The sequence below is a fragment of the Ranitomeya variabilis genome, chromosome 1 (assembly GCF_051348905.1).
Source record: "Ranitomeya variabilis isolate aRanVar5 chromosome 1, aRanVar5.hap1, whole genome shotgun sequence".
NCBI lineage: Eukaryota > Metazoa > Chordata > Amphibia > Anura > Dendrobatidae > Ranitomeya > Ranitomeya variabilis.
The window spans coordinates 609,517,872-609,540,382 of NC_135232.1; the positions used below are offsets into that span (position 1 = coordinate 609,517,872).

General features: G+C 44.9%; 1 protein-coding gene across 1 annotated transcript; it reads left to right on the forward strand.

The window, feature by feature from the left end:
• The first annotated feature begins 35 nt into the window (after nt 1-35).
• On the forward strand, nt 36-20,860 carry LMNA (lamin A/C). The gene is made up of 12 exons (XM_077260561.1): nt 36-470; nt 11,120-11,276; nt 11,353-11,478; nt 14,705-14,875; nt 17,492-17,617; nt 17,695-17,915; nt 17,985-18,198; nt 18,284-18,391; nt 18,490-18,609; nt 18,714-18,809; nt 18,895-19,140; nt 19,232-20,860. Exons 1-12 carry the CDS (start codon nt 124-126, stop codon nt 19,259-19,261), a joined length of 1,962 nt encoding a protein of 653 aa, XP_077116676.1. The 5' UTR covers nt 36-123; the 3' UTR covers nt 19,262-20,860.
• Nucleotides 20,861-22,511: the final 1,651 nt, after the last annotated feature.

Sequence of the window (22,511 nt, forward strand, 5' to 3'; positions counted from 1 at the left end):
CTCAGCTCCTCCCAGGGAATGTTATTAATATAGTTCCTCAGTGTCAGGCAGTCAGAGAGAGCCGGGACAGTGCAGCTCAGATCCCCATACTCTCTCCTTCATTCTGCTCCAGAGAAAGCTGCGATGGAAACGCCAGGAAACCGGAGGACCAACCGGGGGCACTCGTCCACGCCACTGTCCCCGACCCGTATCACCCGCCTGCAGGAGAAGGAAGACCTGCAGGAGCTTAATGACCGGCTGGCCGTTTACATCGACAAGGTGCGCTCCCTGGAGTCGGAGAATGCGGGACTGCGCCTGAGGATCACCGAGTCAGAGGAGGAAGTGAGCCGCGAGGCGTCAGGCATCAAGTCCGCCTATGAGACCGAGCTCGCCGACGCACGCAAGACCCTGGATTCTGTGGCCAAAGAGAGGGCTCGACTCCAACTAGAACTGAGCAAGATCCGGGAGGAGCACAACGAGCTGAAGGCACGGTAAGGAGCAGGGAACATATGTACGGGGATATGGGGCCGTGTAGTGACTGTCCAGGGTCTAGGCAGCTGTGGGATATAGTGGGTCGTCATATACGGAGACTATAAACTGTGATTATACAGGGTAAAATAGATAGGGGAGGTATATACAAGGAACTTCGAGTGGGGCAAAATATAAGGGACATATAGACTAGGACAGAATATATAGGAGGTATGGAGTGCGGGATATTCAGTAAATTCTAGGAAAAAGGAGTATAAACAGGAGATATTTACTATGGGGGTATTCATATCCGAGGGTATGGAGTGGGGGATATATAGGGCATCTACATGAGATGTGGACTAATGTTGGGTATAGGGCTGTGCGCTATGGACTGTATCACCCTGTTAACCCCTTGCATGCGGCAGACTTTGCTCCTTTTGCAACTTGTTTTGGTTTGAATCTGTTATTCTCGTGGCGGTTTCTCCCCTGTTCACGACTTTCACTTTCTCCGGGAGCGGATATGGGGGTGAAATTCCCGTCCTCTCCGGACTTCACCCCCCTCCACTGCTCCTGTATTAATAGCCTTTGCTGCAGACAGAAATAATCTGACAGTGGATTTTTTTTGAGAACTGACACATAGCAAAGCTGAATGCTTCACCCCCCCACCCCTGTGCCCGGTACTGTGCTCCCATTACTGCCTGGTGATATACCCCCCCAAACTGAGGATTTATTATCAAACCTATAATATGGTTCCCAACATTCAGCCCCCAACATCTGGAATTGATTTTTACGCCTACTGGCAGTCCCCTTGCTGAAAGTCGATGCCATCTGGTTAATGTTTTCATGCCCCCTCCATTTTTGTGTTATATTTGGCATTGAAGCACAGAGTATTTAAGCTTCTCTGTGCTCACAATATCAGGTCACATGAAGACTGGCAGCTGCTTCCTTTGCAGCTGTCATCTTTATCTGCCATTGAGCCTATTGTGCCCTCCTGCCATGCCATCAGTGTTCTACAGACTGTAGCCATGTCGTGTGGTGCTGCTCGTCCATGTGTTGTGTCTGGGCAGCCGAATATACACTGATATGGGCACACCCAGCGTGCCGCCCGCTATCGATAGAGAAAGTCAGGGCGGGTGATCTTCAACTCCCTATATGGCATCTTCCCTCCGATGCCGGGGAAAAATATGGTGTCCTGCCAACATCCTAGGTTCTGCTTTTAATTTTCTAACCCATCCTCCTCCTCGTTCTGCCTTTTATCCATAATTGTCCCCCTCGATCTACCCCCCAATTACATACACATGTGGGACGGAGCCGGCAAATTAGACTTTTTTATTTTCCATGGTTGCCGTAATTTCCATCTTAAAATATAGGGAATATCTTTGCTCTAACTGGCCGATTCTAAAAACATGGCCCCGCGCACCGTACCTAATTTTAAGTGTCAAGAATAGTCATTTTTGCTGAGGTCCCAACATGCGATAAAAAGGGGAATGATTATAATAAGAATAGGGTGATTCACACGAAATGAGCGGGAGACGTTGTGTAACGAGTCGTGCCTATATTGGGAAGCCTCGCTTGTGACAAATCCCCCAGCATTATACGTAAAAAAAAACAACTTAAAACTTGTGCCAGTCAGCTTGTTGTCTCGTTTATTTTGTGACAATGTGAGTAGGTAGCAGCAGGGCGTCATTCAGAATGTGAAGATAAAACAATAAAACTATAAAAATAATTAATTGTGGGTTTCACTATCCTTCACAATGGTTACAAGATGGCCGTCACACTGAGGTAAAACCTGTGGCTATAATGAAGTCAGTAACCTATAAAGTTAATATGTACATAGCAAAGAGGGTGTGATGGGTCCACATGGATTGTTACGAGCGTCCCTCCTGAGGGAACACGTGATAAGCAGTATGGTCGCCACCTGATGTTTTGAGGTAAATATCAGCCAGGTACAGTCAAGCCTATTCATAAACCAACCAGTGATTTCTGAACGGCATCCCCCCATTTGACGTAACTTGTATCTCTCGCATAGCTTCGACACGTACAACAGCGTTGTACTTATTTACTTGTGAAGCAATATGGCCACCGCCTGATAATCTGAGGTAAATTTATCAGACTGTTACAATAAATCAGTCTGTGGTTTCTGAGGAGCACCACCTGTCTGACATAGCGACGATGCATACCACAACAGGCTGGGAACACGTGCGAGGCAATATGGCCGCCTGATGTTCTGAGGTGAATTTACCATCTCATTCATTACCTGTCGGGATGTTCCTCCCCCCAATCCCTCACCCGTCTTACTTAACACTTATCTCTCGTGTAGCCCCTACACACACCACAACGTTGTCTTAAAGGTTGGGTATAGTGTGTGGGGCGAGGATGCAGGTTGCTGCCACTTTGGGCTGTATGTCTTCAGCCCCACACATTCCTTTAGTGAACGCAGAGTAATGGTGTTGTCACCTCAGATGAATTGCTTCCGTGTCTGAAGTCACCCAGGTTTTGGCGTGGTGAATTCTTCTCCCTTTCAGGCCCACGCCTGCTGTTGATATTTTACCTGTTGTTTCCATGGCAGATCATAGGCTGGGACCTGCCAGCTCATAAAGTAGTAATGTGTGGCTCATCTCTTGCATAATGCTTCGTAGCTCGGCAGCATGTTGGGTAACTTGACTGTCGCACACCTTGGCACCGGCTTATGTGCTCTGCCGCACCCGTATTGTAATCACAAATACCGTAATTAAGCACCAAAGGGATAGTTATCGTGCTGTGAAACACTTGGTCTGCAGCACAGAGGATTTTAGGATGCCAGTTTTAAGATTGAGCACAGAGTATTTAAGGAGGTGTGTATTTGAGCACTGACATCCCAGGCAAAGGCCCTTGTGGCTGTCGGCCATCAGTCGGCATCCCACATGCCGACGTCTCAAATTCCACATGTCGTCTACATTGCTTCTTCCCGGCAGCCACTCCCATAACCTTGATAAAAGTCTCTTTGTCTGGACAATCGGCGGGTAGATATGGCCACTAAGGCTGGCAGGTTGCCCTCAAATTTTGTACCCTTTAACCACCTCTGCGCCAGTCACACAAAATATCGAGTGACTGGCAAGGCTGACGTTTTCGAGGAACATGTCATGGATCAGATGCTGACAAATAATGTGTTGCCCATAGCAACCAAAGTAAGAGTTGAATTTTTCCATTAGCAATCAGTGCTTGCGTCTGTCCCCTAACCAATAAGATCACTGCTTTCACTTTTTAACTTGCTGTTCAAATACTGGTTACTATGGTAATGTCACAATTTTCTTTATGGTTGCTATGGAAAACACTATGTCAGCCATTGCCCTCTAGATTTGCACAGTAGTGTCGTCTCATATCTTCCGGACCACTCCATGTGGGACAGGGTTCACTTTTTTTCCTCGCATTTTTTAAATTCCTGACTCTACCGTGAAGCGAAAGCATTTTGTCCTGGTGTGTAATGTGTAAAGAAAGATGGCAACTCTCCAAATGGGTCACCGGAGGTTGTCAATTACCCGGCATCCATCCAGAAAGTTGCTCCCATACACTTGGTCATTGCACCTGGCAGACATGCCTGTTTACCATTTCCTGGGCAGCGATTGAATGCCCGTGTGGGTAGATGCGAGGTTCAAGTTCGTGGTCTTCTTCCATGTTGCGGTCAGCGGGTTACATCTTCATAGTAAAAAAAACAAACACAATACATTGAGTTATCGTCTGTATTTCCAGCAAGATCTAGGTGGTGACTTTTGGCCGCCATTTTGAAACGCAGTAAGTGCGCTATTGTGAGCACATATTTCTTCCTCCCTCTCTGCGGTCAGACCCCTTCCCCTTGATAAATGGTGTGAAAACAGGAACTGACCCCCAGTTAACTAAGGACTGGCAATTGCTTCCCGAATTGTACCCCAAACCCTCAGGGACTAGAGGCCAAAAAATTCCTGTCACTTACTTGGTAGTCAGTTAGCTGCTGATTTTAATTGACCTGGCCAGGCAGCTTCTTAAAGGGGTGTGACACCTTAATTTACATAAGGAATTCCCTGTGTTGTAGCAGCGGTGTCTCAGCTCGCCCTAAGACATTTCATCACTGTCTCCCCCCCCCCCGGGAACTCGCTACAGATCCAAGTCCTTTTTTCTTTTTTTCTTTTTTTTTAAATATAAACACGCCGTGTACAAAATTTAAATCACTGGGGGATCATATTTTATGAAAACAAAATCCCATGATATATAACATCAAGGAAAATCTGAAGTATATAAAATTTAAAATAATAAAATTTTTAAATAAAACATGCTGAAATTATTAATAAGATAACGATATAAAAGAGAAAAACTATAAAAATATATATAAAGAATATCTAAAATTTAAAAAGGAAAATCTTACAAATGTAAAAAAAATTAAATGTGCTTAAAGAATAAATGCATAAAACATACTTAAAAAAAATAAAGGCATACTAAAAAAAAATAAACTAAAGATGTACAAAGTAAAAAAAAAAATATAATAAAACTGTTTAAAATATAAAAATAAATTAGTTTGTTTTCTAATGGCAAATACCTCCCTTAACAATTTCTATCATATCTTGCAGATCTCGCTAACAAAGAACAGCTTGTGCAAAGTCAATACGGCTTGTAAATTTTTTATTTTTTTTTCCTCATTTTATCCCGTAAATCGGAGCAGCCCTGGAGCAGAGGGGGTGGGGGATGGGATAGAAGTTTCCACTGTGGTTGTAATTATATTATTATTTCACTCTTGGTTACCGCCCAGCTCATGACTCACAACCAGAAAATATTTCTTCACGTTTGTGGTTTGTAAATTAGGTAAAACATTTTTTTTGTTTTCCATAATTTCTAGAAATTCTTTGCTCAGTAACGGTTTCAAGAGGCGTGTTTTTTTTTTTGTTTGTTTTTTTTTTTTCATTTTGGTTGTTCCATGTTATGGGGTTTTGAAGAAGTCATGTTCCTCGTGCAGCTGCTTGGGACGCCTACTCTGAATTTTCTGCAGTTGTCTGGGGAGGCGACAGCCGCCATCTCTGGATATGTACCCTCCTATAATGACTGGAGGGGGAGACGTCTCCGCTTTTATCAGCAGTCGTTTGTGTTTATAAGGATGGGGATCTGAGGAAACCCAGCATAACACGCAGCGTAAAAAACGAGAAGGGGAATCATGTGCTGACTGCCTAAAATCCCATCTTTTGCTTTGAAGTTTTTTGGAAATTGTATTTCTTTAGTAAAATATTGCCAAAAGTTACTGTTCTAATTTATATTATTAATATATATATGAACCAGTCAATGTAAAGGGATGCTCCTGGTTAAAATGATACTGTAAAGGGGGCAGATTATAACACAAGGATTCCCTATTTTTTTCATACTCAGTCATCCAATTGTGGACTAGGTATAAAGTAACGGTTTTCTCGAGATTTCCATTAAATTTAATGCTCTTCTTCCCAGGGTGTGGCAGTAGAGGAAAACTGAACTCATTCTCTTGATGAGTATTGTAAGGATAAATGACATCCGGATCTCACTCCTGTACACAACAGACTTCCTTCCTACACAGGAGTCACTAAAGTGTGGCATCTTGGGCTGAGAAACAGTCTGTGTGAACATTGGGTGATTGCCAACCCCGTTGTGGTTCCTAAAGAACATGTAATGCATGGTGCAGCTTCATGATCCTTGAACCTGCTGGTCACAGCAGCAGGTAGTGCATGTCACCTTCACCTATGTGATGCGACTAACGAAAGTCACTGTGCTCTTGGACAACCCTTCTTTACTTATAGAGATCCTGCTGTAATTTCCACAAAGGGAAATGCAAAAATAGTCGTAAAAAAAAAAACCCTGTAGATTTGCAAAATGTTTCCTGATATGTCCGTTTCCAGTGATTGATCCCCTCCTCACTCATCATAGCTTATGAACCTGCGATTGTAGCAGTCGATAAGATGGCTGCAGACTTTACTCGGGAAACTTGTAGAAAGGGTTTAGAAAGGGAGGGTAGGGTGTGGTTCGTTGTAGTGCGCGGTCACTGCTGTACCTGGGAATCTGGGACCTCGTGTATTGGCATAAGAGATGGCTCATAGGGGCCATCTTATAGATTTTGTATTAGGGTCTAGAAGCTTTGTACACCGTTAATGAATGGGATGCAACAATAATGGTGCACTTCTGGGAAAAGTGGCAGTTCTATGTCATAGTTTTGGTGAGTTTGGTTGAACGGGCACCATACTTAGGTCGGTCAAATGTGTTCTGGGGATTTTTCGAGAGTCACTTTTAAGAAGTGACAGCTTGTCCTATCGGCGACGCCAGATGACGAAGTGGCCAGCTATTCTGGCACGGCTTCCTGTGCTGGCCCTAGATAAATATGGGGTGGTGTGTACTAAGATGTTATATCATTCATTGCAGCAAGAGGATTACACTCCTTCCAGTCATAAGAATAAAGAGTTGGTGGCTATGTTGTGAGCCAGCCCACAATACAAAAAAGGTGAAAATGACTACAAAGACAAGCTACTTCTCTACGAAGATGCCTCTGTGCCTCAATGATGTCTCCCAATATTACATCTTCTCCTATGGTGCCTGGGCCGTGGTGAGAATGCTCCTGCAGAGCTACTGTATTGAAGTTCACGTGTCCTCATCCTATTATCCCAGCTTGTTTCACAGGGAAAGTATTGAGTAACAGGGCGCGGTGGTAATGTGTCACTATGTAAGAGACACCTACTGCCCAATACTATATTCTATACAACAATGAGACAGACCTACGGCTGGTACAGTTATTGAGGGGGGGAGGATACTGTGGATGTCATGGTTATAGGGGGACACGTTGGATGTCACTGGTATGTGGGGACACTGGGTGTCACTGTTGTGGGGGGGAAACTGGGTGTCACTGTTGTGGGTGTCACTGTTGTGCGGGAGGGAAATTGTGGTTGTCTCTGTTATGGGGGGGGCATCTGGGTGTCACTGTTGTGGGTGTCACTGTTGTGCGGGAGGGAAATTGTGGTTGTCTCTGTTATGGGGGGGGGGCAACTGGGTGTCACTGTTGTAGGGGGGGCTGTCTCTGTAGTTATGGGGGCACCCAATTGGACACTGTCCTGGGGCCACACCTGTTTTATAGGTACGATGTGCACTAGTCATGACATTGAGTTGGAGGGGTGTTTTAGGGTGTGTCCTGCATATTTTGGGGTGCGGTGCGTGTCTCTCCCTGATGTCACTGCTTATAATGGGACTAGTATGTAATAATAGGAGCTTCGGAGGATGTGGAGATTTCTAAAATTTTGGGTGGAGTGTCCCTTTAAGCCTGTTGTTATTTTTAGTTACCCCTTCTGATGCTTCCTCGAAGTGTCCCGTAAGCGATTTTCCCCCCCCCCTTATACCAGTCATAGAATAGTGTCCATTGTGCAGAGGAAATAAAGGCACGGGGACGCACCAAAGCCCCTGTCTATCACCATAGAAACACAGACACAAACTGTGCCCCCTCCTTGTGGGGTTTCCATACTGGAGTGATGACTCATGTAATGCGGCCTGAGAGGAGGAGGCGGCTGTGGGAGCATTAACCCTGCCACTGCTGGGTCATCACATGTGACTGCCTTGGGTCAGATCTCGTTTCCATCCGACTACCACACATGGCAAAACTAAGTGCTGGAAAAATAAGTCCTGCTCTATTGTGACTCCCCAAAAATGATGCCTGCATACAGCCTATGAGCCATGTGGTCGGACAGAGGAGATGGACGTGTTTTCCGTGCGGTTTACAATTTTTAGGGTTCCCCAGAGTGCTGGGCGGAAATCTGGCCTGTAGAAGAATTAAAAATTGGCGATTGCATAGTAAGGAAGAAAAGGATATGACAGGCGGCAGCAACGTGGCAGCTTTACATGTCAGCCCTTCCTGGCCAGGAGTGTAATAACCTTATAATGTGCCAAGTGTATACACCCTGTGTCTGCAGAGCCTGAGCATCGCATTAGCTCCACCGAAATCCATGTCGACTAGTAGAATTACTGAGATCACTGAGGTATGAGGCACGCTGCGCCTCGGAGAAGCCATCTAGGTGAAGGTGATGACCTGTAAGGATGCCGCCAGGGCCAGATCATTGCGTGTGAAGGGACACCGCCAGAGCCAGGTCGTTGCACGTGTGTAGGGACCCCGCCAGGACCAGGTCATTGTGCGCATGTAGAGATGCCGCTGGGGCCAAAGTGGTATTAGGCATTCTGTTTCTCACTGTTGTAATATAAGTGCGCAGTTAGTGATTCCTTTCGCTGGCCTACATGTATGATCCCCTCCACCTTGTGTTTTCCTGTCTGGTTTGACAAGTTCCGACCTTGCCCCCGGATTGGCTGCACCCTCAGGGGATTTCTGTCAGTTTATGTTTCTTTTACCTGAGATCCGGGCGTTCCCTTCAGCTCGTAAAAAATGGCGGGCAGACAATCCACAGGGGTAGTAGCCTGGCTACAATCCAACTCTCTGCAAAAATAATTGAACCCCATTCCTGCAAATTAATCCTGTAAATGTGAAAATAAAATTCAGAAAAACAAATTTTTTACCATTTTTATGCAATAAATGTCCTGACATTGACAGCGGCTCCTGCTGACGTTGGGTAGCGACATCCCCTCCCACCCGCAGTAGACTCCTGTATAAACACTGAGCCTGGAAACTTGGAGTGAGTGTCCATGGAAGTGGCTGCTGCTCCTGGATCTCTGCCATCAAACGCATTACTGTGATCAAACCTTTATTTTTTAGTTTAGAGATAAAAATACCAGAAATCTTCCACGTCCTCCACATCCGGGACTTACACAGGGACCTCCGAAATTCGTCTCCCAAAGTTTATAGAGGATTTAGTGCTTCTGACAAGTAAAGTCTTATGTTCGGCAGCTGCTGCACAATCTGGCTATATCTGACCCTGGGAAAGGTGGGAAATAGCCAATATGGGATTGTGAGATATGGGAAAATGGTATCCAATTAATATAATTTTGATATCTGATGGAATTCTTCCCCCAGACCAATGTTTTTTTTTTAATTAGCTGGAGCAAATAGGCCTTTGAAGCTCTCCCTGAGGGGGGGGGGTGAACTCTTGTGCAGATGCCAGCTAACTGGCTTCCTTTGTTTGACTCAGGCTGACTCACATAGTGGCACCACAGATCCCAGGCTAAATCAGCACAAGGCTCTGAGATATTGAATCTAGAAAATTACCTATAATAAAACCATGCAATATCTCTGAACCTAGCTGAGAACCTAGCTGAGTAATCAGAATCTGCATTCCTTTCCCCACAAGCCCATACCATGCAGCCACCACCAGAACTCTGCATTATTGAGTTATAAAGCATAGCTGCCAGGAATTTAAATACGATAACCGTATTTAATCTCCCTGTAAAGATAAAATCCAGCAGAACCCAGTGGCGCCGCTGCCGTTCCATTTAGAGCTTCGGCTGGAACGTTATGGACATCCACAGTTCTGGCCGTAAAACCATGCTCTCAGATATGGGGGGAGGGAGACTGCCCAGCCCAGGGGTTGGCGCAGCGTGTGGGGGGTGGCAACCTAGGGGATAATAGACAGCTCCTCACTTTGGACTCAGTTTTTCTACTGGCAGGAGGCCCGTTAGCTGACGCGGCAGGGGAATCACGTAACAAAGAATTGGACCTGTGATTCATCAGCGCTTCCCTGTGGTCACATGCTACATTACACAGTAATTGTAATCTATCTGTACCCTACCCTTGTACTATACTCCTGACTGTATACTTGTGTGTGTGTGTGTGTGTGTGTGTGTCTATATATATATATATATATATATATATATATATATATATATATATATTTCTCCCTGTATCTTTCTAGTGCGCTTTTTCAGCGATTAAATATAAAATTAATCTTGGGCTGCTCTTTTATCTCGATTCACAAATCCCCACGTCCGCATGCTCAGCTGGTTATTATACGCTTCCCAGGTTGGTTTCTGACCCGATATAAGCCTGTTGTCGGACGGGGCTTATATCTACCGAGGAACTGGTGGCAGCATACTATACTGTGTTAGTGAGGAACTCTGACAGCGACGGCCGGGAGGTTTACATATATGTCCCTAGCCGGACTGGTGATGTATATCCCCCCTCCCTGGGAGCAACTCAATAACTCGTACCCATAACGAAGCCTTTCCAGTGACTATTTGCCCTTGGTGCAGTTCCCTGACTGACCTGGGGCAAGTGGTGGCGCCAGAGAGCCGATCCCTGCTTGGTCATTCTCTCCACTCCCCAGAGGTGAAGGAAGACTACTCGCCCCTTCCGTGTACGATCCATTACAGCGATGAGCCTGCAAATCTCCTGGGTGCCTAAATACTCAATTTTCCTTGTCCCCGTGCTTCCCCTCCACTATATCTAAGTTTTAGACCTGTGTGGTTTCTTGCAGGCGGTAAACGGAGGAGGTTAGGGCAGAGGTTTGTACACTGTAAAGGTCTGTTTACAGGGGGTATGGTTTACATACAGAGAGTTCTGGTCTGGAACCCGTAAACAGTGGCCAGGGGCTGTATACAGTGTGTGGAGTATCTCATGTCTGTATATTGTGGGGTGGTCTGAGGTCTGTGTATATATGTTGGGTGATGGCACTATTCTATGGTTTATTTGCCTCCTTCACAATGCATGGCTTAGAAACAAGGCCCAAAGCCAGCTCCACAAGGGTGGTTCCAAGATCTAACCTACAGTGGTATTTGTGTTATCCAGAAACAAGAAGAAAGAGGCTGATCTTCTGGCAGCTCAGGCCCGACTGAAGGATCTAGAGGCACTCCTGAACTCCAAGGATGCGGCACTGTCCACCGCTCTTGGGGAGAAGAGAAATTTGGAGGCAGAAGTGCGGGAACTCCGGGGCCAAATCGCCAAGGTCAGGCATCTATATCACCAAGGGTGGTGGATATTGTCTATACCATGTGTTGTATACTGAATAATTCTCTTTACAGCTGGAAGGAAGTCTCACCGATGTGAAGAAGCAGCTCCAGGATGAGATGCTGCGCCGCGTGGATGCCGAAAACCGTAACCAAACCCTGAAAGAAGAGCTGGAATTTCAGAAGAACATCTACAGTGAGGTTGGTACATGATCACTGCAGATCTGTATACCTGGCAATCGTGCTATATACTGTTGGTATATGCAAAAACAATAATTAAAATGCACAGCTTATGTATTAATGCTGAGAGCATATTAAAATCAAGCTCTCCCAGTATATAATAGTCGTATAATTGCTAAGGAGGAGTACTACAAACAATGTATCCAAGACAAAAGAAAAAAAGAGTAGCAAAAAGACCACCAAATAATGAAATGAATAAATAACTTTTATTAAATAATCAAACACAGTCAGACTAGACATAATACAAGTACAAATAAGGGAGAAGGAGGAGACATGAAGGTAGACAAGGGAAAGACTGTAGGATCAAATATAGGACTTGGGCAAGGAGAAGAAAGAAATAGTCACAGTGTAATACTCAAAAGTGCACAAAAATAAAAAAAAATCTTCCTTATTTTTGATATTATGGCTTTATAGCCCCTTTGCCCTTATGGCTGTACGTATATATCTCTTTATGCTTTGCAGCACTTGTTACACCAATTTCTTCATTAATAACATATGGCTCCTTTATTTGGAGATTATATTACACTTTGTATAATAGTGTAATATATTACTCCTTTGCACATATTGTTTTTCTTTTCCCCTTTACATTTACATCTTTCATGTGCCCTGGAGCATCTGTTACACTCTTTTGTTCATATTCTTTTTATATTACCTCTATTATGTCTTGCTCTACAACATCGGCTCGTTCTGATGTTGGAGCTGTTTTATGGAACATGGCATTTCTTTGGTACCTGGTATGAGAGCTACAGTCTTCTGTTCTTCAATAAAATGGCCGCCGATAGCATGCATACACACTGTGACTTGCCCAACACTTTGCTTCTCCGGCGGCTATCAAACTAACACAGTGCGCATGTTCAATGACGTCATCGGGTGCTATGTCACCTGCATGCGCACAGCGTGTTGACGGCGGCGGAGGAAGTGATGTATTACGTGTTTGGAGTCTGGGGTACATGTGCCATAATTATCGGTGACGTTCAGTCTCATATATAGCCCTTCAGAGACAGGACACTCTTACCACTTCCCCTTTGATAAAGCGAGCATGCGAAACTCGTGTCAGGGGTCACAGGAAGTCTGCTTGAGGTCTGGACTTACGATGGGTAAGCAGATATTTTACTATAGCACTTCACATTTTGTTGGAATATAGGTATACCATAAAACCATCTACAACATCTTCCAGTCAGTGTTATGTTTGTGCATTTTTGAGTATTACACTGTGATTATTTCTTCTGCTTGCCCAAGTCCTATTTTTGACCTACAGTCTTTCCCTTGTCTACCTTCATGTCTCCTCCTTCTCCCTTATTTGTACTTGTATTATGTCTAGTGTTTCACATTTCGATCCAAATAATGGGCCGAGCACAGAAGAGATCCATATAAAACATGATTTTATTTAATATTAAATTAAAACATAATAAAAAAGCAGATAATGTCACAACAGGGGACACTAAGATCAGACTCAGATGATGGGCATACATAAAGACCTGTGTAGTAAATTATTAATTGTGGAAAATACACCAACTAAATGCATATAAATTTAGCTAGATATTTACATCATCATTACAAAAAAAGGGGTTCACATAAATTTTGCAGTATCTGGCTTTCAGTAATAATACAGTCAAAAGCTGTCCTTTATTCCAATATTTTGTATGAACACGGATAAATCCAAATTAGAGGCAGCTTTAAATTGATCCACCTTTTATATGATCATGAAAAGATCGTATTCTAACTACAGATAGACTGCTAAATAGCGTTTAGTCCACAGTTACTCCCATGACAGTGCATACATTACACATTCACTTTATATCTGCCATATAAGTGCTTCCTTTGTGTTGCAGTTAAATGTTAGTATAACTTGGTTGAATATGGACTAAATTGTCTGGCAGACTCTAATAAAATGCAATGACACGCTGAATAAGGCCTGTTTCACACGTCAGTGGCTCCGGTACGTGTGGTGACAGTTTTCTCACGTACCGGAGACAATGACTCACGTAGACACATTAAAATCAATGTGTCTCTGCACATGTTGGCGTGTTTTCACGGACCGTGTGTCCATTTGAAAAACACGGAGACATGTCAGTGTTTGTGGGAGCGCACGGATCACACGGACCCATTAAAGTCAATGGGTGCGTGTCAACACGTACCGCACACGGATGCGGTCCGTGTGCCGACTGAGTACCACACGGACCGTGCAGGAGACAGCGCTAGAGTTAAGCGCTGTCCGCAGCGTGTGGTGCTGAAGCCACCATTCATTCCTTTTCCCCAGCAGCGTTCGCTGGAGAGAAGGAATGAAAAATCAATGTTTTGTTATTTTTTTGGTGTTTAAAATAAAGTTCTGGTTATCTCCCGCCTCCCACCCCCTGTGTGCCCGCCCGCTGGCATTAAAATACTCACCCAGCTCCCGCAATGCTTCCTCTCGGCGCCGCAGCTTGTCCTGTATGAGCGGTCACGTGGTGCCGCTCATTACAGTGATGAATATGCGGCTCCACCTCCCATAGGGGAGGAGCCACATATTCATCACTGTAATGAGCAGTACCACGTGACCGCTCACACAGGACAAACTGCCGGCGCTGAGAGGAGGCATCGCGGGAGCTGGGTGAGTATTTTAATGCCAGCGGGCGGGCGCACAGGGGGTGGGAGGCGGGAGATAACCAGAACTTTATTTTAAACACCAAAAAAATAACAAAACATTGATTTTTCATTCCTTCTCTCCAGCAAACGCTGCTGGGGAGAAGAAATGAATGGCGGCTTCAGCACCACACGCTGGGGACAGCGCTTAACTCTAGCTCTGTCTCCTGCACGGTCCGTGTGGTACTCAGGCAGCACACGGCTGCCGCACGTGTGCCACACTGATGTGCCACGTGAGCACATGGACACGGATAACTTCGGTACCGATTTTTTTCCGGTACCGGAATTATCTGGACGTGTGAGACTGGCCTAAAGTGCTGTGCATTATGTACCTGGTAATAGGAGATTCGTGATAGTTCTGCTGCCCTCACCCCGACGCGCATTTCGCCACTAGCTTCTGTATTATGTCTAGTCTGACTGTCTTTGATTATTTAATAAAAGCTATTTATTAATTTTATTATTTGGTGGTCTTTTTGCTACTTTTTTTTTTTTTTTGGATACTGTTGTATATGCAGTGTCTCTGACTTTGTAGTTGACGTTAACTTCACCATCCTATTTATTACAGGAACTGCGAGAGACCAGGAGTCGACATGAAACACGTCTGGTAGAAGTTGATAGCGGCCGCCAGCGTGAGTTTGAAAGTAGACTCGCTGATGCTCTACAGGACCTCCGGGCCCAACACGAGGGACAGATCTCCTTGTATAAAGAGGAGCTGGAGAAGACATACAATGCGAAGGTGACATGGAGGAACTGGCTGTGGATAGCTTCTTGTGGCCTATATATGGCAAATTACTAATGATATCATACAATAGTACTACCCCTGTGTACAAGAATAGAACTATTAAAAATACTGCCCCTGTGTACAAGAATATAACTACTATAGTACTGCTCCCTATGTAGAAGAATATAACTACTTCTAGATGGTGGCCCGATTCTAACGCATCGGGTATTCTAGAATATGTGTGTAGTTTATTTATGAAGTTTTCATAATAATGCAATTTATACACAGGATTCGGCCGGCCGCGACCAATTAGCGAAGCGTGGTTCAAATTCCGTGCCAATTCGCGGGCGCACTGCGCCTGTCGCTGATTGGTCACGCCCGGCCGCGAACAATCAGTGAAGCCAGGGCCGGCTCCAGGTTTTTGAGGGCCCCGGGCAAAAGAGTCTCAGTAGGCCCCCCTCTTTAACACATACCACGATTCATGATGCACAGATACAGCAGAGAAATATAGCACAGCCAAGTAGTGTATAACAGCCCACGTAGTATATTGCCCAGCCACGTAGTATATTGCCCAGCCATATAGCATATAGCACAGCCCACGTAGTATATTGCCCAGCCACGTAGTATATAGCACAGCCCACATAGTATATTGCCCAGCCCACGTAGTATATTGCCCAGCCCACGTAGTATATTGCCCAGCCCACGTAGTATATTGCCCAGCCCACGTAGTATATTGCCCAGCCCACGTAGTATATTGCCCAGCCCACGTAGTATATTGCCCAGCCCACGTAGTATATTGCCCAGCCCACGTAGTATATTGCCCAGCCCACGTAGTATATTGCCCACGTAGTATATAACACAGGCCACGTAGTATAGAGCACAGTGATGTAGTATATTGCCCAGCCACGTAGTATATAGCACAGCCCACATAGTATATAGCACAGAGACGTAGTATATAACAGCCCACGCAGTATCTAACACAGCCCACGTAGTATATAGCAAGGTGGGCACCATATCTCTGTTAAAAAAAGAATTAAAATAAAAAAATAGTTATATACTCACCTTCTGTCGGCCCCCGGATCCAGTCGAGGCGTTTACCAATGCTCCTCGCGACGCTCCGGTCCCAAGAGTGCATTGCGGTCTCGCGATATGACGTAGCGGTCTCGCGAGACCGCTACGTCACCATCTCGCAAGACCGCAATGCATGGACCGGACGGAGAGTCGCGAGGAGCCAGAAAGGTGCCGGAGGGTGAGTATATAATGATTTTTTATTTTTTTGTTATTATTTTTAACGTTAGATCGTTTTACTATTGATGCTGCATAGGCAGCATCAATAGTAAAAAGTTTGTCACACAGGGTTAATAGCGTTAACGGAGTGCGTAACACCGCGGCATAACGCGGTCCATTATCGCTGCCATTAACCCTGTGTGAGCGCTAACTGGAGGGGAGTATGGAGGGGGCACTGATGGCAGGGGAGCAGACTGTGCCCGTCGCGGATTGGTCGAGGCAACCTTTATGACATCATCGTCACCATGCTGTGCCCGTCGCTGATTGGTCGAGGCCCAGGCGGCCTCGACCAATCAGAGACGCGGGATTTCCAGGACAGACAGACAAACGGAAAAACCCTTAGAGCAGTATTATCTACTAGATTGTGGCCCGATTCTAACGCATTGGGTATTCTAGAATATGCATGTCCCCGTAGTATATGGACAATGATGATTCCGACTGTGCCCGTCGCTGATTGGTCGAGGCAACCTTTTTGACATCATCATCGCCATGGCAACCATTATGACATCTACGTCGATACTGTGCCCGTCGCTGATTGGTCGAGGCCTGGCGGCCTCGACCAATCAGAGACGCGGGATCTCCATTATGACATCATCGTCGCCATGCTGTGCCCGTCGCTGATTGGTCGAGGCCGCCAGGCGGCGAAATGAATAAACGGGACAGACAGACAGACAGAAAAACCCTTAGACAATTATATATATAGATATATATAATTGTCTATGTACAAGAATATAACTTTTATAAAACTGCCCCTATGTACAAGAATATAACTACTATAATATTGCCCCTATGTACAAGAATAGAACTACTATAATACTGCTCCATGTACAAGAATATAACTTCTATAAAATTGCCCCTATGTACAAAATATAACTACTATAATACTGCCCCTATGTACAAGAATATAACTACTATAATACTGTTCCTACATACAATAGTGAATAGTATATCTACTATAATGCTGCCCCCTATGTACAAGAATATAACTACTATAATATTGCCCCTATGTACAAGAATAGAACTACTATAATACTGCCTCCTATGTGCAAGAATATAGCTACTATAATACTGCTCCATGTACAAGAATATAACTTCTATAAAATTGCCCCTATGTACAAAATATAACTACTATAATACTGCCCCTATGTACAAGAATAGAACTACTATAATACTGCCTCCTATGTACAAGAATATAACTACTTTAATGCTGCCCCCTATGTACGAGAATATAACTACTATAATACTGCTCATATGTACAAGAATAGAACTACTATAATACTTCTGCCTGTGGGCTGTCATGTGGAGGTGAATCTCAGTATGACATAACGGTTGATGTTTTTACAGCTGGAAAATGCCAAGTTGTCGGCGGAGCGGAACAGTTCGATGGTCGGTGAGGCTCATGAGGAGATTCAGCAGAGTAGGATCCGAATAGACAGCCTGAGCGCTCAGCTTAGTCAGCTGCAGAAACAGGTGAGCGAGACTGCCATTTATATGGAATAGATAGAGGTGGTACGAGATGTTGATAACTAGCATTGTGTCTGCTACAGCTGTCTGCCAAGGAGGCGAAGATACGGGACCTGGAAGACGCTCTGACCAGGGAGAGGGACTCCAATCGCAGAATTTTGGCAGAGAAGGACCGGGAGATGGCAGAGATGAGGGCTCGTATGCAGCAGCAGCTGGATGAGTACCAGGAACTGCTGGACATCAAGCTGGCCCTGGACATGGAGATCCACGCCTACCGCAAACTCCTGGAGGGCGAGGAGGAGAGGTCGGTTACCCGGAGGGTGGGAACTTTCTAGGGTCTCAATGGACGAACTGAGATGTCTTGTACCTGCAGGTTGCGGCTGTCACCCAGCCCTACTGGACAGAAGAGGGTCTCGCGAACAGTACATTCCGGAGCTCATGTTTCTTCTACCTCCAAGAAGAGGAAGCTGGAGGCCGAATCTAGGGTCATCAGCTACCAACAGCACGCCAGGACCACCGGTAAAGTGGCCGTTGAGGAGGTTGATCCGGAGGGAAAATTTGTCCGTCTGAAGAACAAGTCCGGCGAGGTGACGACCACTAATTGACGACGTGATGTTTTCAGTGCAACGGTTGTGTACGGCTTCTCTTGACGCTATTTTTATTGTATTCCAGGATCAAGCCATGGGGAACTGGCAGATAAAACGTCAGATCGGAGATGACAAGCCAATCATATTCCGCTTCCCACCCAGGACCACGCTGAAGGCGGGGCAGACTATGACGGTGAGTGTGTTTGGTGATAAGAAGTGTCCTCCTCCCTCCTAACACCCCCTGGATGATGTTGTAATATTTGGCTCACTACATCTTTCCTCTCTACTCAGGTTTGGTCCTCCGGGGCTGGCGTTGCTCACAACCCACCCTCTGATTTTGTCAATAAGTCACACGCTTCCTGGGGCACAGGGGACAGTATCCGCACGGCCCTGCTTACCTCCAGTAATGAGGTGAGTACCCACTAGTTTGAGGGATGGAGGTGCAGGGTTACATGTACTCACCTAGGGCATACTGTTTATCCTATCAAAAACATGATTTTGCTTTCTTTCTGCAGGAAGTTGCTATGCGTAAGCTTGTCCGAGCAATAGTTAATGATGAAGATGATGATGATGATGATGAGAGCGGGCACCACCACCACCATCATCATCATGTAAGTAAAGGATGACACCTGCTTTAGTGTCTCTATCGCCCCTGGCTCTGAAGGGCTGAACTACATCTTCTCATATTCACTGCAGGACGGGCAGAACTCTGCTGGAGACCCCGGCGAGTACAACCTGCGTTCCCGCAACATCACTTGCACCACCTGCGGGCAGCCGGCTGAGAAGGGGTTAGTGGGTGCCCAGAGTGCGGGCACCTCCTCTTCCTCCTACACCACCGTCACCCGTACCTTCCGTAGTACTGGAGGAACTGGCGGGGGCAGCACCCTGGGGGAGAGCCTGACACCTCGATCCTTCATCGTCGGGGACAACCAACGTACCAAGGTAACACACCCTCCCGTTCTAACCATTAACAAGTCATAAATGGTGGCCACACATGATCTTCCTGACCTCCGCCCCTTCTCTATACACACAGGTGTCCCCGGAGAGCTGCGGCATCATGTAAGAACACCATGACGCCAGTGCTCACCACGCGAAGCTTTATTTTTTTCCCGTGGGAATTTTTTTTTGTTAAATTTTTTTAATTTCTTACATCAGGAATTTTATATAGAAGAATTTTTTCTTTTTGAAGGCAGACTTTTTTTTTTTCTTAAATGAAACCAAAGCTAAAACCAAAATAAATCCCCCTCCCCCTCCCCACCGTTTGCTGATGCGCCTACCTCCTGTTGACTTTGCGCTGTGATGCCACTGTCGCAGAACCCTCAGTGGTTCTACAGATGAAAGGATTTTTTTTTTTTACTTTTTGAAAACTTTTTTTGTATTTTTTTGTATTCACTCGGTACTCATATAAATCTATGAGTAAGAAAACGGAACACTCCCGGACACAATACGGAGGACGGGCGCAAAGATGGTGACTCTTGCTTCATAGGTCAAAGAACCAAAGAAGACGCTTGTTACACAGAGCCGTGTTTACAAGACTGATTGCGAGCCAGTTTTCAGATGTTATCACGCCCTCTATCATAGTATTGTAAGCAGCCGCCATTTTGTTGTAGTCCTGCCACGTTTGGCCTTGACCTGAAACGATTGCACTCTGTCTACCATTGTTCTGGTAGCCATACAAATGGGAGCAGCCTACTATGCACCAAATCTCAAGAGTATAGGATATTTTTTAGGGTTGGGGGTGATGTTTATTATCGGTGGGTGCAGAGTCAGGCGAGGGAGTCATTCCCACATTTAACACTAGCCTCTATTGCTTTAATACTTTTTTTTTCTGGGGCCCCAACTCAGGTGTCATGGTCAGGGGCCACATGTTTGGATTCATTTGGGGTCTCTCTGCCATTTTGCTTTCTTTTTTATGCCGCTTATTTTCCATAGTTACCCGTGTATCCGTATTCATACATTGCATGTTGCTCTATTGCTCTCTCTCTCTCTCTATATATATATATATATATATATATATATATATATATATATATATATATATATATATATATATATATATATATATATATATATATATGTGTATATGTATTGCATGCTTGGTTTGATTATTTGGGGTGCTAACAATTATTTTTTATTAACTCCAAATTATATTTTTTGAAAGATAAAAAATGCTCATTTAAAGGAATAAAGCGTATATATATTAGGCTCCACCTCTTTGGGTGGGGGTGTCCCTTTAAAACTGGCCTTTCATAAGCTGCTTTACCCTAAGCACATATTCTCTGGGGTGGAACGCTTTGATTGTCGTAGATGATGATCTATATATATAATGGTAAATGAAGAGTTAACCCCGCTGCCAGGATTATCATGGAGTCCTGTATGTCATTCTGGATTAGATCGCAGTTTGGGTTTAGGATGAGGCGTCAGTGAAGCGCGTCAGACCCAGCTGCACTGAAAGTTGGGAGATCAGGGATGACCGGCTCGTCCGGTGCGGTAACACGTGGACCCGATAGCTGGTACTACTGGATAGAGTCCATCGTTGGGTAGGTTTATGTTCAGGTTGTCGTCCAAGTGCCTTAGAAGCTTTTGAAGTGCCTTTCCTCCTTCCCCCTGTCCCCAGCTTCTAATTTCTGTGCAATTTTGAAATAAAAGCCAATGGTCCAGATTTTTCTGAGTCTCTTGTCTCTTTAAGGATTGGGGTTAACTACTAACTCCGAGTATGGGAAGATTGTAGTCAGAAAGCTTATTTACAGCAGGGGTGCACAACTCCAGCCCTAGGGCCACCAACAGTGCATATTTTCAAGACTTCCTTAGTATTGCCCAGGTGATAATTTAATCACCTGCACAGGAGATGATTCCAAACTCGTGTGCAATGCTTTGGAAATCCAGAAAACATGCACTGTTGGTGGCCCTTGAGGGCTGGAGTTGTGCACCCCTGTTTTACAGTCAAATGGCCCCCTGAGGCCGATGGTGCTCCAGTGACTGCCAAAGCATACCTCAAATGGTGACACTACTTTAAATGCCAGATGGTGACTCAAAATACAAGATGGTTATAGTACTCTGATGAGCGCCATAGGGCGATGCTGACTCCCAGGGAATAATACTATTCTCGTGACTATCCGAGGGTGATGCGGAGTACCCGAAAAAGAGCAATGTTGACTGCCACAAGGTAATATTCTTCTCAAAACTACCAGAGGGTGATTCTAATTCCCAGAAGATACTATTGTGATGAGCACCAGAGGGCAATGTTGACCACCCGAAGGTGATATTATTCTGATTACCACCAGAGGGTGATGCTAATTCCCAGAAGATACTATTTTGATGAGCTCCTGAGAGCAATGTTGACCACCAGAAGGTGATATTCTGATGACCACCAGAAGGTGATATAATTCTGATGACCACCAGAGGGCGATGTTGACCACCGATATTATTCGGATGACCACTAGAAGGTGATATACTTCTGATGACCACCAGAGGGCGATGTTAACCACCAGAAGGTAATAATATTCTGAAGAGCATCATAGGGCAATGGTGTTCTGCCAGAACAGGGAATATGTGCAGATGACACTAAACTCTGCAGGGTAATCAATACAGAGGAGGACAATTTTATATTACAGGATGATTTATGTAAACTAGAAGCTTGGGCTGATAAATGGCAAATGAGCTTTAATGGGGATAAATGTAAGGTCATGCACTTGGGTAGAAGTAATAAGATGTATAACTATGTGCTTAATTCTAAAACTCTGGGCAAAACCGTCAATGAAAAAGACCTGGGTGTATGGGTGGATGACAAACTCATATTCAGTGGCCAGTGTCAGGCAGCTGCTACAAAGCCAAATAAAATAATGGGATGCATTAAAAGAGGCATAGATGCTCATGAGGAGAACATAATTTTACCTCTATACAAGTCACTAGTGCGACCACACTTAGAATACTGTGCAGAGTTCTGGTCTCCGGTGTATAAGAAAGACATAGCTGAACTGGAGCGGGTGCAGAGAAGAGCGACCAAGGTTATTAGAGGACTGGGGGGTCTGCCATACCAAGATAGGTTATTACACTTGGGGCTATTTAGTTTGGAAAAACGAAGGCTAAGGGGTGATCTTATGTTAATATATAAATATATGAGGGGACAGTACAAAGACCTTTCTGATGATCTTTTTAATCATAGACCGCTGACAGGGACAAGGGGGCATCCTCTACGTCTGGAGGAAAGAAGGTTTAAGCATAATAACAGACTGTAACTTTACTGTAAGAGCAGTGAGACTATGGAACTCTCTGCCGTATGATGTAATGAGTGATTCATTACTTAAATTTAA

Coding starts and splice junctions, on each gene's coding strand:
- LMNA (XM_077260561.1), top strand. CDS start 124: ATGGAAACGCCAGGAAACCGGAGGACCAACCGGGGGCACTCGTCCACG. Junction 17,618..17,694: donor TTAGTCAGCTGCAGAAACAG/GTGAGCGAGACT, acceptor TGTCTGCTACAG/CTGTCTGCCAAGGAGGCGAA. Junction 18,392..18,489: donor AGGCGGGGCAGACTATGACG/GTGAGTGTGTTT, acceptor CTCTCTACTCAG/GTTTGGTCCTCCGGGGCTGG.